General features: G+C 45.7%; 2 protein-coding genes across 5 annotated transcripts in view; both read left to right on the plus strand.

The window, feature by feature from the left end:
* LOC117207795 (longitudinals lacking protein, isoforms N/O/W/X/Y-like) overlaps positions 1 to 15159 on the plus strand; it is a 91308-nt gene that overhangs the window by 65205 nt on the left and 10944 nt on the right. The gene's annotated exons all lie outside the window — the stretch shown is intronic.
* On the plus strand, positions 1869 to 2796 carry LOC117207811 (zinc finger X-chromosomal protein-like). Its single transcript, XM_033448398.1, has 2 exons — positions 1869 to 1950; positions 2451 to 2796. Exons 1-2 carry the CDS (start codon positions 1941 to 1943, stop codon positions 2708 to 2710), a joined length of 270 nt encoding a protein of 89 aa, XP_033304289.1. The 5' UTR covers positions 1869 to 1940; the 3' UTR covers positions 2711 to 2796.

Raw genomic sequence — 15159 nt, forward strand, 5'->3', positions numbered from 1 at the left:
CGTGTGCGTGTGTGCGTGCGTGCGCGTATCGCGTATTCGCGTATTTGTGGTACGTGCGAGCGTCTATGGTACGTGCGTCGTGCTTATGCGGATGTGCATACGCGTGCATGTGCACTTGCGCGAGAAAGCAACTCGACGAAACTGTCGTTGGTATACGTTCGAGTCACGAAACGATTGGTCCCTATGATCAGGATCTATAGTCAGAATCTACGAGCATTATAATGTTTCCTTGATGCCCTACTTTCATTTACGCGTAACTATGTAACGCTTTGTAGATATGTATCTATCTACGCTTCCATGGAATGAATTTGAATTGCTGATTTTCTTAACGCGTACACGTCTACGTGGACGTGCACGTGTACGTATTTCGGCATAGAAATCGTGGATCTCCCTGCGCGCGGATGCGTTATAGCTCGAACTTGGCTATATATCGTATTTGTGTTTTAATTTTCAGAGTGGAACGACACGTCGTCCCGTTCGAAGACGAACGCGACAAAGTGTTCGCAGTGCGGCAAGATGTTTCCCAAGCAAAGGGACTTGGTCTTCCACTTGAAGCACGCGTGCGATCAGAAACGCAAGATTCGTAGCGTGAAAAGCGTCGCAGCTTTTCTCTATGGCACCAATTTGGACTGCAATCAATGTGGGAAGACGTTTAAAAGGCGGAAAGATCTGAATTACCACGTTCGTCATTTGTGCGGTATTCGAGGGATACAGTGTCCTTATTGCAACAAGTGTTACACGTATACATCTAACGTCAAATATCACATAAGTCGTTACCACGAAGGAAAGGAAGTTTATTACAATAAACTGTTTTGAGCGATTGATTGCCGCGAATATCAGTTGCCACGGTACATCGATTTCTAATCGGTATTTCCAAAATCGTACTTAATCCACGCGATACCTCACTTCGCACTATCGTATAGTTCGTCTTGTCTCGTCTCGTCTCGTCCCGTCTCGCCGCGTCGCGTCGCGTCGCGTCGTGGCGATGCCGTTTCTGAACGTCTTTTCAGAAAGAAATACTTTGTCCCTTTGCCCGAATAGGACATGGCACAAAAATTGGAGCCGTCATCCTCCTCTCTCTAGTCGTTCGAGCATTCGTTTCAAAGCTGAATGACATCGTCGGTGATAATTGTAAAGGATCTCGTAACCATCATGTATAAACGTGTTTGAAACGATTAAAAGCTCGATGAATTTTCAGTTTCCGTTGTTTTTCTCTTCTCCTACGTTTCCACCGTGCTACGCGTAATCGGTTATCTCGTAAGTTGCCCTTACCTTCGTCTCCTTTTTTTCGCCTTTTATATTCGTAACAATTACTTGGTATCCTCTGGAACCAAATTTCCACAAATTTCCACTTTCTCATCGTTCCAAACTCTCTTTCCTCTTTTTTTCCTTCTCTCTCTCTCTCTCTCTCCCTTGTTCTCCCCCTTCGTTCTCTGTCTCGCGCGCGCATTTCTTCAGGAACGTTGCCCATTGCACGGTATAAAGCTCATGGCTGCGTGGCTTTGACGTGGATTAACCATCGTGTATCTTGGTGTTTCCAGGTGACTATCAAAGGGAGCAGTTTTTCAAATGGAACAGCATGGACTTTGTTAACTATTCGTCGGGGATGAAAAGCTTCTTGGATAGGTATAAATATCATCCGAACGAGCGTAAAAGATTCGAATGTCTCAACTGTGGATGTCGTTTCACCCAGAAGACCACCATAACCAGACACCTGCGGTACTTTTGTGGCCAAGGACATCGCTATCAGTGTCCTTATTGTGAAATGAAAGCCTCGTGCTCGTCCAACATTTATAGACACGTCAGATCGAGACACGTCGGATACAAAGCTCACGCCATCAAACTCTTCTCTTCGATGAATCCTCGTAGAAACATGTAAAACCGATATTTCTTGTATTGGCTAAGGAACGAAGTGCATTCCAAAAAGCGATTGAAAACGTATGTTTCAAGGTAGATACGATAGACAATACTAAGACGGGACGAGACCAGACAAGACGAAATTTAAACCAATTAAAATAGAGGCACAAACAGAAACGAATCGAGGCTATATTAGTGACGTAAAATCGTGTACAATTTTTCACATGTTCTCCAATGTAAAAAAAAATATATATATATATATATGTCTTTCTGCATCAGTCTCTGGTCGCATTGTTCCTTCGGTACATCGTCCCATACTAGCCAGCTTTGCTTGATCGACGTTTCAACGAGGATTTTCCCCTATCTTTTTTTCTTTTTTCCAATCTCGACCATGAAGATCCTCGTTGAACGTCCTCTCTTGCCGATCCAGACGTAAAAATGGATTTTCCTTCGAGCCTTGATTTTCTTTTACTTTCTCTATGTCACGACGACACGGAACGATGCACTCGCACATGCTCCTGGACCGGAAAGTGCTTCGAAAACGGCTCGTACATCGTGCTGTTTCCTGCTAACACGTTTCTTCGATATTTCAGGTGTTTGGCAGCATATTCGTCCACGTCCGAGGAGGCGGCCGAAAGTGTACTCCGTGCACAAGAATCACTATTGTCCACGTTGCAATCGTGGTTTCACCCTAAAGAAAAACATGTCGCGGCATCTGCGTCACGAGTGTGGTATGGCGCCGAAATATCAGTGTCCCTACTGCGACAAGCTTTCCAAGTTTACCCAGAACATTTACGCCCACATCAGGAAATATCACCCTGACCAAGCGCTGTGCTTTAAACGGCTCTACTGAACTCACGATTGAGAGATTTCTTCTAATACGCGGCTCCGCTCCATCGATGTGTCACACCAAGCGAAATAAAGTTGTCAAGCCCAGTCTCTCGAGTCTTTTTATTTACATTCGAGAGTGTTAGACACAGCGAAGGGAGGAAAAGAGAAAACAGAGACATGAAATGCGCTCATGCGTCTGGCTAACCGTGTTGCTAAATTTGATTTCAGGTGTATCGCCGATCGCAGACGGAACCAGATCCTTTGTCGTCGAATCGTTTGCTTCTGGCGACGTCGAACGGTCATCCCGCAACGGTGGCAAACTTCGAGCAACCCCTTTTTCCACGCTGAATCGTTTCTTTTTTTAGCGAGAAAGATCTTTTTATCCAAACATCTTGCTTCTTTTTTTATACATTTGTCAAGAAGAATAAAGCGGAAAGCAACACTTCCGACCGTTTTTCCTACTTATCTTCTTCCAAAGAGCGGCAGACATGGGAAAGTGTGCGCGATATACAGTCAACTCGCCTGTAACACACGGTTAATACGTTCCGTGTTGCATCAAAATCGTGTTACAGGAGAGTTGTCGCAATTTTTGCACCGTGTTATATCGACACTGTATTTCCTACATCGATCCGCAACGGTTGCTTTTAAACGCCTAAGTTTTGCGTCTACTTTCTTATCGCAGACTAGAGTTGCCGCGATCGACATTTTTCGATGAACGGCCAACTCTTTGTCGCAGCATGAGAGAAAAGCGGGGGTGGGGTGGGAGGGGAGAAAATACTGCTGTTATATGTGTCGTCGAGCTAACGTTTGCCTGTTAATATCACTTACCGAGAAAACTACCGTGTAATTTCCAGTGATGTTCAACCTGTCGACATTGCCTTACGTGACCGTTCTGGCTCCGGATCGGAGACGAAGATGCTACAACACCGGTATGCTTCCAGCAGTGGACACCACATCCCGAGGTAACTTTGACTGTCCCAAGTGTCAGAAGACCTACAAATGGTATCGAGGACTTCACAGACATTTGAAATACGAATGTGGTAAGGCGCCGCGCTTCCAATGTCCGCATTGCATGTACACTGGCAAACACAGGTCGCACGTGTACTCGCATATTAAGAGCAATCACAGCGATCGGCCGATTTACGCTCTGGATACTCAGCAGGGCTGAAAGCCGTCCGATATTTGCCCGCGAAAATTCTCCTGATTATCGAAATGGGAAGGGCATCTCCTTCCTACGCTTTAGTAACCGAACATTGCCGATACGCTTCAAATCGTAGCGATACGCGACGGATGCGAATATAGCGAAGAATGCGCAACATCGATTCCGTAGCTGGAACCGATTTTCTCCATCATATTCTGTACATTTCTACTCGTAGTCACTCTGTATAGAAAATAAAGGATTCCATAGCGATAGCAACGGCTCGCTTTATCCACCTTCGATCGTCACGTTTCTGCGTTTCTGTATTGTACATTTCACTCGTTGATCGCACGACCATCATGTACGACGATGAAGGACGAAGAAGCGTAAAGGAAAGTGAAGTGAAGAGCGACATCTGCTGCTGCGGTCCACTCTTTCGTTTCCTTTCATATTAGCGTTAGAGTAACAGAACTTTTCATGTTATCCATTTCGCTCGACGTACGAACGTTCGAACCGTCGGAGAACTTCTCGTCGTTCTGCCCTTCCGTGTCTCTTTCACTGAGCAGAATTTCGATTTCGTCTTGTCTCGATGCTGAGTCCACCGTCAGCGGTATATCGAGCGTTGAACGTTATCGTTCGTCGATCTTTCGCAACTAACCGTTGGAAAATTTGTCCTCTTTTGCAGATTCCGGCAGACGTACGTGGAACATGAGACCTCGGACTTCTACTCAGCTCTACGAACGAAATCGACATCCGTGCCCGAATTGTTCTCGTACCTACAAACATCGGAGTCACATGATACGACATTATAAGTACGAATGCGGGACATCTCGGAGATTCGAGTGTCCTTACTGCAAGAATCATCTTCGTCAACGTACCAACGTGTGGACGCATATACGCACACTTCATCCGAAATACAAACTTTATTGCATCGATATCGCCACAAATGCAAGACTCTACCACCAGGAGCATCGAACCGATTAGCTCGCAGATCCTTCTTTCGTCGTTCCAACCAATCGTTCGATCAATTTCTCTCTCGTTTTCTTTAGCTTTCGATGTTATCTCGTCTCGTGTCGTCCTATCTCGCCTCGACACGTCTCGTTTCGTCTCGTCTTATCTCGTTTCGTCTCATCTCATCTAGTCTCATTTCGTCTCGTCCAATCCCATCCGTTTCCTCTTCATTTCCGATCATCCCTCCGAGATTGCGTTTTCCAATGTCTAGGTGCATGCGTGAACGTTAACTTGCTGTATTTTCTCGATATCGACTGTTTCTCCTCGCACGTGTGTGTGTCCGATGGTAAGAATTTTCACATTCTACTTCGGAGAGCTGCAATATGCGTTAAAACAGTTTTAACGTGAATAAATAATTGATGCCAATTTTGAACTTTGCTATTTTTCTATCGACTGCCATCGACTATGACGTACTTGTTATACCGTTCCATAGTCGTATGTAAGCGCGTTAACTTTCGTTCTCGCAAACTTGATTTGACTAGAAAACGTCGACAAGCAGCGGCCGACTGGACGGAGCCGGTATGAAACACAGGTTTGTGGAAAATGGTAGTAGAGTTTACGAGGATTGCGCTAGAAAGAAAAAGAAAGAAGAAAAGCCTAGAGAAGATTTAGATTCGGCAGTCGAATTGCACGAGATGTGCGGACTTTTCACTTGGGATTTCTTTCTACGCTGTTTCTATACAAAAAAAGTACGTTCAGGTAACGAATCGAAATAACGGTACACCGATAATAACGTTCTTTTTGTTTGCGTGCTTGTTTCAGAAAGAGAAAAAGGGAGCACGGAAATCGAGCGGTTCCACGGTCGTTCTGGCAGAGAATTTACGATCATCAGACGAGACGGAATGTACGAGTGTCCCAGTTGTCGCAATCTCTACAAATGGAAGAAATCGATGCTGTCGCACTTGCGGAACCAGTGCAGACAGCCTCCGCGCTTCGAATGTCCTCACTGCTCCATGAAAAACTACCAAAAGTCTCACATGATCCGTCACTTACGCGTACATCATCCTCAACTCGCGCAAACGTTCTGGGACCGAAAGTTCAGTGCTTTCTTTCGATTTTAACTTTAATATTTCCACTTCAATTGTCGTTCTTTCGATTGTTGCTCGCAATAAAGCATCGTGGTGAATCGAAGGAAGAAAAAAAAAGAGTGAAGAAAGAAAAGAAAAGAAAAGAAAAACAATATTTATTCCTCCCCTTGTACACGAGATCCATTGGTTCGATCGCCGTGCATCTTGGCGCGTGACAAACACCTACCGAGCTCCAATATTTCAATCGTCTGCTCGATATTCTTCAACTAACGAGCGATCTTTCTATGGCTGGTTGTAAAGTATGATGGATGCTTGGTGGGAAGATGGTTCCACGGGATCCATGTGCTAGCAGCGACCACGTGCACGCGAGGAGTCTCATTTGTTGTTGCATCGTGCGAACACCGATTTTGTCCGAACCTATCGAGAAAAGCGTATCTGTAAATTGTTACTTTGAATTGCGAGCGCGCTTCGCTAGGCGTTTCGAAGAGAGAATCGAGAAGAAGTGCGCGTGATGAAACGTAGGTTCCGTGGAATGCGTACCTTTCCCCCAATTGCGTGGCTGCTCGATGGCTGCTCATTCCGAGCAGAGTTCCGACGCAGCTCTGTGCTCGCGACGACAAAGTGGTCGATTTGCTGGTGGTGAAGAGGGTATATTATTTCTCGCGGCGAACACGGAGCTACCCGGAGCTAAATAGTATAAGGGTCGGTAGGGAGTTTGCCGTCGAGCGGAGCCCTTGAAGAGCGACGCATTCGAACGGAACGTCCGTTCGACGGGGTGGCCAAACTCCGTAAGCTGTACAGCCTCTTCTGTACAGCGGTCGAGAGTATGCTGTTCAGTATTTATGTCTCCGTGTTTCAGGATTCGCCCATATTCTACCGCCTGCGCTCGGACAAAACCTAGACTTGAAGAGCCGATTGGAAACTATCGGGAAACGTTGTTTGGAATCGAGCAAAACCGCGAAACGGAGGAGCGCAAAGATAAACGTTTCCGACAAGACGAAGCCGTTTCAGTGTCAAAAGTGCGGTCGCGGTTTCACCTTGAAGAGAAACAAAGATCGACACGTGAATTACGAGTGCGGCCACGAACCAAGATTTCAGTGTCCGTACTGTGGTCTTCGCAGTAAGCAAACATCGCCGGTCTACGCTCACATCAGAAAAAAGCATCCGGAAGAGGAAGTGTTTATCTTCGACATGAAGCTTTGAACTCGACGTTGAAGATTCGACGAAACCACTACTACCGACGATCCATCCATTTTGCGCCCGATCTCGTTCGATGTAATCGACACGTGTAGTCTTTCCACTTTATACTCGCTTTCTATGGAAACGTATTTCCTTACCGCGCGAAGGTATTCGCGGAGCAAAAATATTTCTCAAGCTATTGACGCGAAACATCGATTTGAAATATAGTCTTCGAACGACACTTGCGTGTAAATATTTCGGTTAAAATGCATGCAGATTTGCACACAAATGACAGATACGCACGAACGATCCTTTGTAGTTTAATATTTTTTTTTATGGTATATGCAAATTTATACGACAACGTACACGATTATCAAATGGCAACCCGTCGTCTGCATACTTTCGTGCACGAGAATGGCTAACCGAACCATCGGGGACGTGGCCATCGGCCGAAGATGGAATGGTACACAACGATTTCTATTCGATAGATTTAATTACCGTTAACCTAGCCTAAGATGCAATTTTCCCTAGTACGTATTAAATTAAACGATTGAAAATAATTAGAAATAATGTTCGTTAAAATCGTGTGATTTCCATTCGTCTGCTTTGATATTCGCAAAGAAAGACAAAAAAAAAAAAAAAAAAAAAGAACGAAAGAAAAGACTGAAAGAAAGAAAGAAAGGGGTGGGAGATAGAGAGAGGGGCGGGGGGTCTGGAAAATGCTCGAGACTGGCTCGACGTTTTCATCTAGAAGATCATCCGCAACTTTTTAAGGTATCCTTCTTTTATTTTTCCATTTCCAATGCTCAACGTCGTCGATACGAAGCATGTCGCAATTTAAATGAAAGCCAACCGAACCAAACCGATCCGATCCAACTACCCCCGGACCGATTTAGTTCGACCCGATCCAATACGATCGCTACATCTCTAAAGGAGAGTACGGCTCTAACCGACGGCGATCGATTCTCGGATCCAGCGATCCCGCTGTCTTCCCAAATCGTTCGTCCGATATTTCGCCGATTCCACTAACCAGCCGATCTTGAAGTTTCAGGTTTCTATGCCGCGGTCCCACAGTTGGATTTAAACTTCGTTTTACAATCTTGCAAAGCATTTGAGAACGAGGAAAGCAACAGGGAGATTGGTCAGACTGATTCCTGTGGTGCGACTGCGCCGAGATCATTGCCGAATTACTATTCTCAAGGGAGGGAGAAGAACACGTACACAAAGGGATCGCTGGCGGAATGCTTCACAAAGCCATTCGGCTGCCCCAAGTGCGGAAGATCCTTTACCATCAAAGGCAACATGACCAGGCATCTCAAGTTCGAGTGCGGCCAACCGCCGAGATTCCAGTGTCCTTACTGCGAATTCCGTAGCAAACAAACGTCCAACGTGATGTCCCACATTAGAACCAGGCACGTAGGTCAGCCCGTTTACGTGGTGCACCTGGAGAAATGAAGGATCAGCTGTGAAAAGGATCGTCCGAGGCTGTCGAGAAGACACGAATCGGGAGGTTTAGTACGTGTTCCTGTTGCTCGTTCGTTAACGAACGATGTCGTATAAAGTGAAGGCCGAGAGAAGGCGACGCGAGGTGCGAGTGTTCGATCCTAAGATAATCGACCGCTTTTCGCGTAATAGTTTCCCGTGTTTACGGCAGATCCGATCTCCGTCCCTTTCGAGATGTTTCTGTCGTCGGCGGACTGTCTCGAAAGCTTGCTGTTCGCATCGGAAACGTAGAAGGTAGTTCCGCGCGAACGCCGCCTTTTGCGATTGTCGCCTCTTATAATTAGAGAAATAACATACACGCATTTGCGTATACGTTACATGCATGTAATACATGTAATATACGCGTATATACCTACACATACACGTTGACACACAGCCACGTTCATTGATATACATCACGCGTATATGAATATTATACAGTACATACATTTAACATATGATACATATATTTTCCGTTGTTATCAAATTTTTAAATGTTTTATAAAATTAGGGAACGATCGTTTACGAGATTTAGTCGTGAAACGAGACGATGCTCAAACGAATCTCGAATTTTAGGATATCGAACGCGACCGTCGGTTAATTTGCCGCACGTTGAAATTGCTCGTGTTTTCTACGAATGGTTCACGTCGTTGACGACGTAATCATTAGCCGGTAACCGGTTTGCCCGAGAAGTCGAACGTAAACATGTTTCAAGTACAATTGCATTTAAAGTTCCACGATGCACACGAGCTGTCACACGAAAAGTTCTTCGATTTCTAGACGTCCTACTAGATAAAATTGTATGTTTTCTATGGAAAGAAGATTGAGAAAGAGTGTGTGTGTGTGTGTGTGTGTGAGAGTGAGTGAGAGAGAGGGAGAGAGAGAGAGAGAGAGAGCGAATGAGAAAGTGTGCGTGTGCGCGAGAAGAAAGGAGGAATGAGTCGATGGAAAAGATAGTAAGAATAACGATAATAACGGCATCCTTAACGTTCATAGCAGGAAAAAAATGGACTTTAACGTAACAGTTTCATCCGTTGGTGAAATCGAGCCAGCTATAAGGTGAAGAAATAACGAGGAAAAGCGAAAAAGAAAAGCAAAGAAACCGGAGCAACAGAAAACGCGCGTTCGTCAAATAACGTTTAAAAGTTGTTTCGGGTAATTGTGCGTCCGGCGTATCGTTGGATGTTCGAAGGGTGAAAAGGGGAGGAACAGAGGAAAGTGTACCTTTCGATTTGCCGGTACGCTTTCCGCTTTAAGACTGAATGGTACAGGGTGAAGCGGTCGGGGCAAACGTTGTGTTCTTTCACTTTTGTTTCTCGTTTATCGAACCGAATGAGAATCACGATGAAAGATAATGCCGAGCTTTTAAGCTTTTGAAATCGATGCGCGGAGACAGCAGGATACGAACGTTTGGTGCAACCACGTGCTTACGGCGAAAGCGTAGCCGTTCGCACCGCGACCGAAATGTTTTCTTTGATTCTCGTTTTCTTCTACCTACACCTAGACGTTAGTGGCCGACTGTTTTTGTTGCTGTGATATAATTAACGATGTTGTAGCGTTAAGTGCGTTTATTAATAACTATACACGCCCGATCAGAGCCGGGCTAGACGCGTTTCTCCATTCATCGTACGAACAAGTTGTCCTTTCCCCGTTTGATCGGTTTCGTACGACCGATCGTTTCCTTCGGGACTTGACTACGAATAAATGTTCGCGAATTACGTTCGATGTCGAAACAATTACTATTCCCCATTTTCCACGATGTTTTGTGATCATATATCGTCGTCACTGTGGAATTGTAAGATACGAATAATAAATCGATGTTCAAACACTCCAGCGATTCTGTCTGCGCTCGATTACCGAGCGTGCACTGTGTGATGTAATTCTTTGATCGTTTACCACCCGTGTTTGTTTGTCTCTCTCTTTTTTCATCTTTCGGTTTTTCTCTTCTCTGTTTTCTTTACTTCTTCCTTACTGTTTCTCTTTTTTTTTATGTTTGTCTTTCTTTCTCGTTTCTATCTCGCGTCGCTTTGCTAGATCAGGAGAATCCTTTGGTTCGGTGCTACGTATTTTGCTTTTTTTTTTTTCACGCGATACATATGTACTAACGAACTCATCGTAGGTCATGGATGCGTCTGTACATATTCCAGACCAGCTCCGAAAACGTCGTCGATCGTGTTCCCTCGTTCGGTCGACAGATCGATTCTTTCGATCGACGAACGCGAGGAGAAGAACGCGAATTGGCGCGCGAGTTGTATTATAGTCGCATGTCCACAGACTTTGAACGGACGTTCACCGTACTTTGTTTCTTCTTTGCAGATCTGAGCGTGTTGGACTCGCTGATGAGCATGGTAAAGCCGGGCAACAACGTGGGCAAAGATCGCTTGCTCTATTACTGTCCCAAGTGTTTGCACAGCTTCACGTTGAAAAGTAACCGTAATCGGCATTACAAGTACGAGTGCGGACACGAACCTAGATTCAAGTGCCCTTACTGCAAACTGAGGAGCAAACAAACGTCACAGATCTATAGTCACATCCGCAAGAAACATCCGGAGGAAAGGGTTTGCGTGATCGACCTTAAATTTTAATCGTCATGAGATATATTGTATTCATAAGTAAAGTAATAAACACTTTATTCAATTACAACTTTCCTTCCACGTCCTTCCGCACCATCCTTATCGTATATTTCTCTGGAAGAGAGAAACAGAGCATTTACGAGAATGGCGAATATTTAAATGGTAGCGGAGTGGTTCCCGAAGGAGGAGTGCACGGGATTAGCGGATTATGAGTTTCCGGTTCTCTTCTAATTGTCGCATCGCGATCGGTAGTCGCGACGATCGTTACGATCGTCGTGGGCGTCGCACCATCGATTCTCGTATAATTCTAATCGTAGCGCTTTTTTGCTTTCAGTGGATCGTTCGTTTCGACTATTGTACGGAAATTACGGAGCCGGTTCGTATGAGGAAGCGAGCAAGTTCCACGCGTCGGACGATGCCTACGGATCTCCTCGACGCAGAGGCAGCAAGAAAAAGAACTACGTGTGCCCAAAATGCGGGAATGGTTACACCGTGGTGAAAAGTCTGAATCGTCACCTTCGTTACGAGTGCGGCGTCGCGCCCAGATTCAAATGTCCGTACTGCGGTACTCGCAGCAAGCAAAGGGCACACGTGAACGAGCACATACGTAGAAAACACTCGGGTCAACGCATCTACATTATCGATTCGCCTTGATGACCAGCTCTTCGTAACAGCTGTTCCCCGTCCAGTCCATCATCGTCGTCGACGTTCTTCCGTTTCTCGTTCTCCCGAATGCCCACGTTTTCTTTTCGCATTCTAACCGACAACGAACGTCTTGTAACGAAGGTATAGCGTCGTCGTTGTCGCCTCGTCGTCACGATCTGCGTCATCGTTATATATACACACATATAACATCGAAGGACGGGAATACTGGCCGTCGTAACGTGTGTGTGTGTGTGTGTGTGCGGTTTTTCACGAATGTACATGTGAAATGCGAATAAAGCATTGTTACGGTGCTACTGGACTCGAACAAGTACCACCTGTTGGCGATCGTTCGCGAGAGAGTTTTTCCTTTCGCTTGGACGCGCGACGACCAACGTTCGCTTCTCTTTGCCGTGGAAATCGAATTCGCTAAAACGACGCAGCCACTTGCGGTCGCTTTGGTCGTTCTTTCAACTTTCCTCCGCTTCGCCGGTTAACGAGTTAATCGACGGTTAATCGACGGTTATTCTCGTCCCTGGGCCGAGAAGCTCCGAACACGGAAGCTCTGCCTTTGCGTGTTTGCTCGCTCAAAGACACTGATAAAAGGTCAGCTTGCGGTCTTCTCGGGGACAAGGTGGCGGGAAAAATAACTCGCGGTAACCCGATCCTCTTCGTAACGATAACCGCTTCCATCATTTTTGTTTTCTTCGTGTATCTGACCGGTCATGCGAACACGTCCCGAGACTGCGACTAATTGCGTTTCCTTTTTACTTTTCTTTTTTTAGACATCAAGAGGATCAAGATAGAAACCGATCTGGAGAATCTTTGCTCGGTGGTGATGGAAGAAGCGAAGGATTTCGATTACGAGGAAGAGAAGCCGCTCGGCTCGAGGAGGCGTAGGGCCACCGCTATTCGAGACATTGAGAGGCACACGTGCTCTAGATGCTCCAAGAGCTACATACACGCATGGCATTTAAAAAGGCACACCAAGTTCGAGTGCGGACAAGAGCCGAGAGTTCAGTGCCCTTACTGTGCAGCGCGAATGAAACAACGCGGTCACGTTTATAGACACATTCGTCAGTGTCATCGTGGTCAAAACGTATACGTGATCGATCTGAATTGAGATCGAACTCTGCCCCGATCAATTCCGATTTGCCAATCACGGGCAACAAGTTCCTTTTTCCGCGACTTTTGTACTCGTATTACTCGCCGGGCGAACGACGAGAAACAAACGAGACGACGAAACGATCGTCGAATATCGTTCCTCCTCTAACGCTAGTTCTTTCTGCCTTTTAGTCGCCAGCAGAAGAGAAATCGGTTCGAGTTTCGCGCGTAACGTTTCTAAGATAAGATTTCGCGCGACAAATGCAATTGTTCGCTTCTGCAGAGAATGCCGCAGGACCGTGCTCGCTCAACAAGCACGCGTCTAACCGAAGTTGCGTAGCGAATGTTTAGAACGTGTTTGAAAAGTAAGAGAAAGTGGACGGAGAGAGAATAGCGAGACAACGACGAGAAAGGATACACCTGGACCGTCGTCGATCGGTTTTCTAGCGAACGTGTTCTCTGTTGTCCCTTCGTTTCTGTCCACCCTCGACTATCGACTATCGACTAACCTTATTGTATCGTAAGAGCATAGAATCGAGGAAGAGTGTTAGAAACAATAAATCACACAGTACAATGTTTCAAGTTATTGCGTAAATAACGTACAAGATAACAGACAAACATTTGAATTAACGCTTTCGCGTTCCCGATACTTCGATTTCCCTCTAAATCGCCTTGATAGTAAGACGATAATCGTTGGACGATCGATCGTAGGTCGTTGACGAGACGATCGAAAGATACGAAAGAAGGAAAACACGGAAGGAAATTTCTAATTGGCACACGTTCGATTTCAGGTTCGCGTCGAAGCGCGTTGTTTAACATTGGGAAGGACGTGACGCGTCGACGCGGAAGGATCCACGCCGGACCGATGGAAAATCTCTACTCGAGAGTAAACGATCGTTCGTCATCGTTCCGGGACTCGAATTTCTGTCCAAAGTGTACCGTAAAGTTCGATCGTTTGACCGATCTTCGTACGCATATGATACGAGTATGTGGATTCGAGTCGAAGAAGATGTGTCCCTATTGCGATACCGTGGGCGATACCATCGACCAGATCCACCGGCACATCGAACATCGTCACCCGAGGCTCCGCCATGCGGTGCTCGAAGTGTATAACACGAGCGGAAATTGAATAGCCATTTTTCCTTTTCAAACTTCTACCGGCAATATTTTCGTACTTTTGTCTGTGTACTTGTCGATAGATAAAGGTCCCTTTCGTTGCTAGCTAATAAAACGGAAAATAAAGAACAATAACAAACACGTATTTCTCGTGCAATCTTAAACGTTTTGACTCGATGTAGTTTTGATGTTGATTGAAAACTATTGTGCCGTAATTAAACGAAACGCAATTAAACGAAATGTTCTTGATCGTAGTTGGATTTCTTATCTGACAAAGTATTTCCCAATTCGAAGAGTCGCTCGTTTATGCTCGCCAACTAACGCCCCTCGTTTTCTTCTTCCTGTGACTTGCAGACATACCGATCCCGTGCATGACTATGCCGAAGAACTTTCAAAGGAATTGCAACTACCCGATGATGCCTCTGATCAAGGACCTGGCGACCCTTTGGATGGCGAAGCGGGTCGAGTTTCCGTATCGGTGCGAGACGTGCGGCAAAGGGTATCAGCATCGCGCCACACTGGTCAGACACACCAGGCACGAGTGTGGCAAGGAGCCGCAATTCAAATGTCCCTATTGCGCCCACAGAACCAAACAGCGTGGCAATCTCTATCAACATATTCGAACCAATCATCCTGGCAAGAACGTGTTCTCGAGTAGCATCTAGGAGGCTTTCCTCTCTCCCTCCTTCCTCCACCTGTTTCTTGCACCCTCGTTTCTCGTTTCGTAAGCCTCGTACGCTTCGTACGCGTTTATATTTTCTCGTACGTTACCATTCCGTTCGGTGAACGCCAATGCATATAGGATAAAGAACGACGATCGTCCGTTCTCGCATAGAGTCGCGTGAATCGAATCTTGTAACGCGATAGAATAGAGAGCAGCTAGAGAGATGTTTCACATTGCGGAACCTTCGTTTGCAGATAGAATTACTCCTCTGCTATCGAGTGAAAATGAGACTTTACCCATCCTACGTACCATATTGTACGCCTAAGTGTCGTGATCCTGTATAAAGCCATGTGCCAAACGAATATAACGAAGAATAAAAAGCGACGTTTCTAAAATACTTGAACACGTTCTGTTCTAACAGCGATTTATCGCCACTGTCTTCTTCTTTTTAGTATTATTATCGACATACGAAAATACGCGGCCAGACGAGAATTCTTTCTAATAATAAAATACACCCGTTCTTTTTCCAGAGCC

The sequence above is a fragment of the Bombus bifarius genome, unplaced genomic scaffold (genome assembly GCF_011952205.1).
Source record: "Bombus bifarius isolate JDL3187 unplaced genomic scaffold, Bbif_JDL3187 scf7180000008046, whole genome shotgun sequence".
Lineage (NCBI taxonomy): Eukaryota > Metazoa > Arthropoda > Insecta > Hymenoptera > Apidae > Bombus > Bombus bifarius.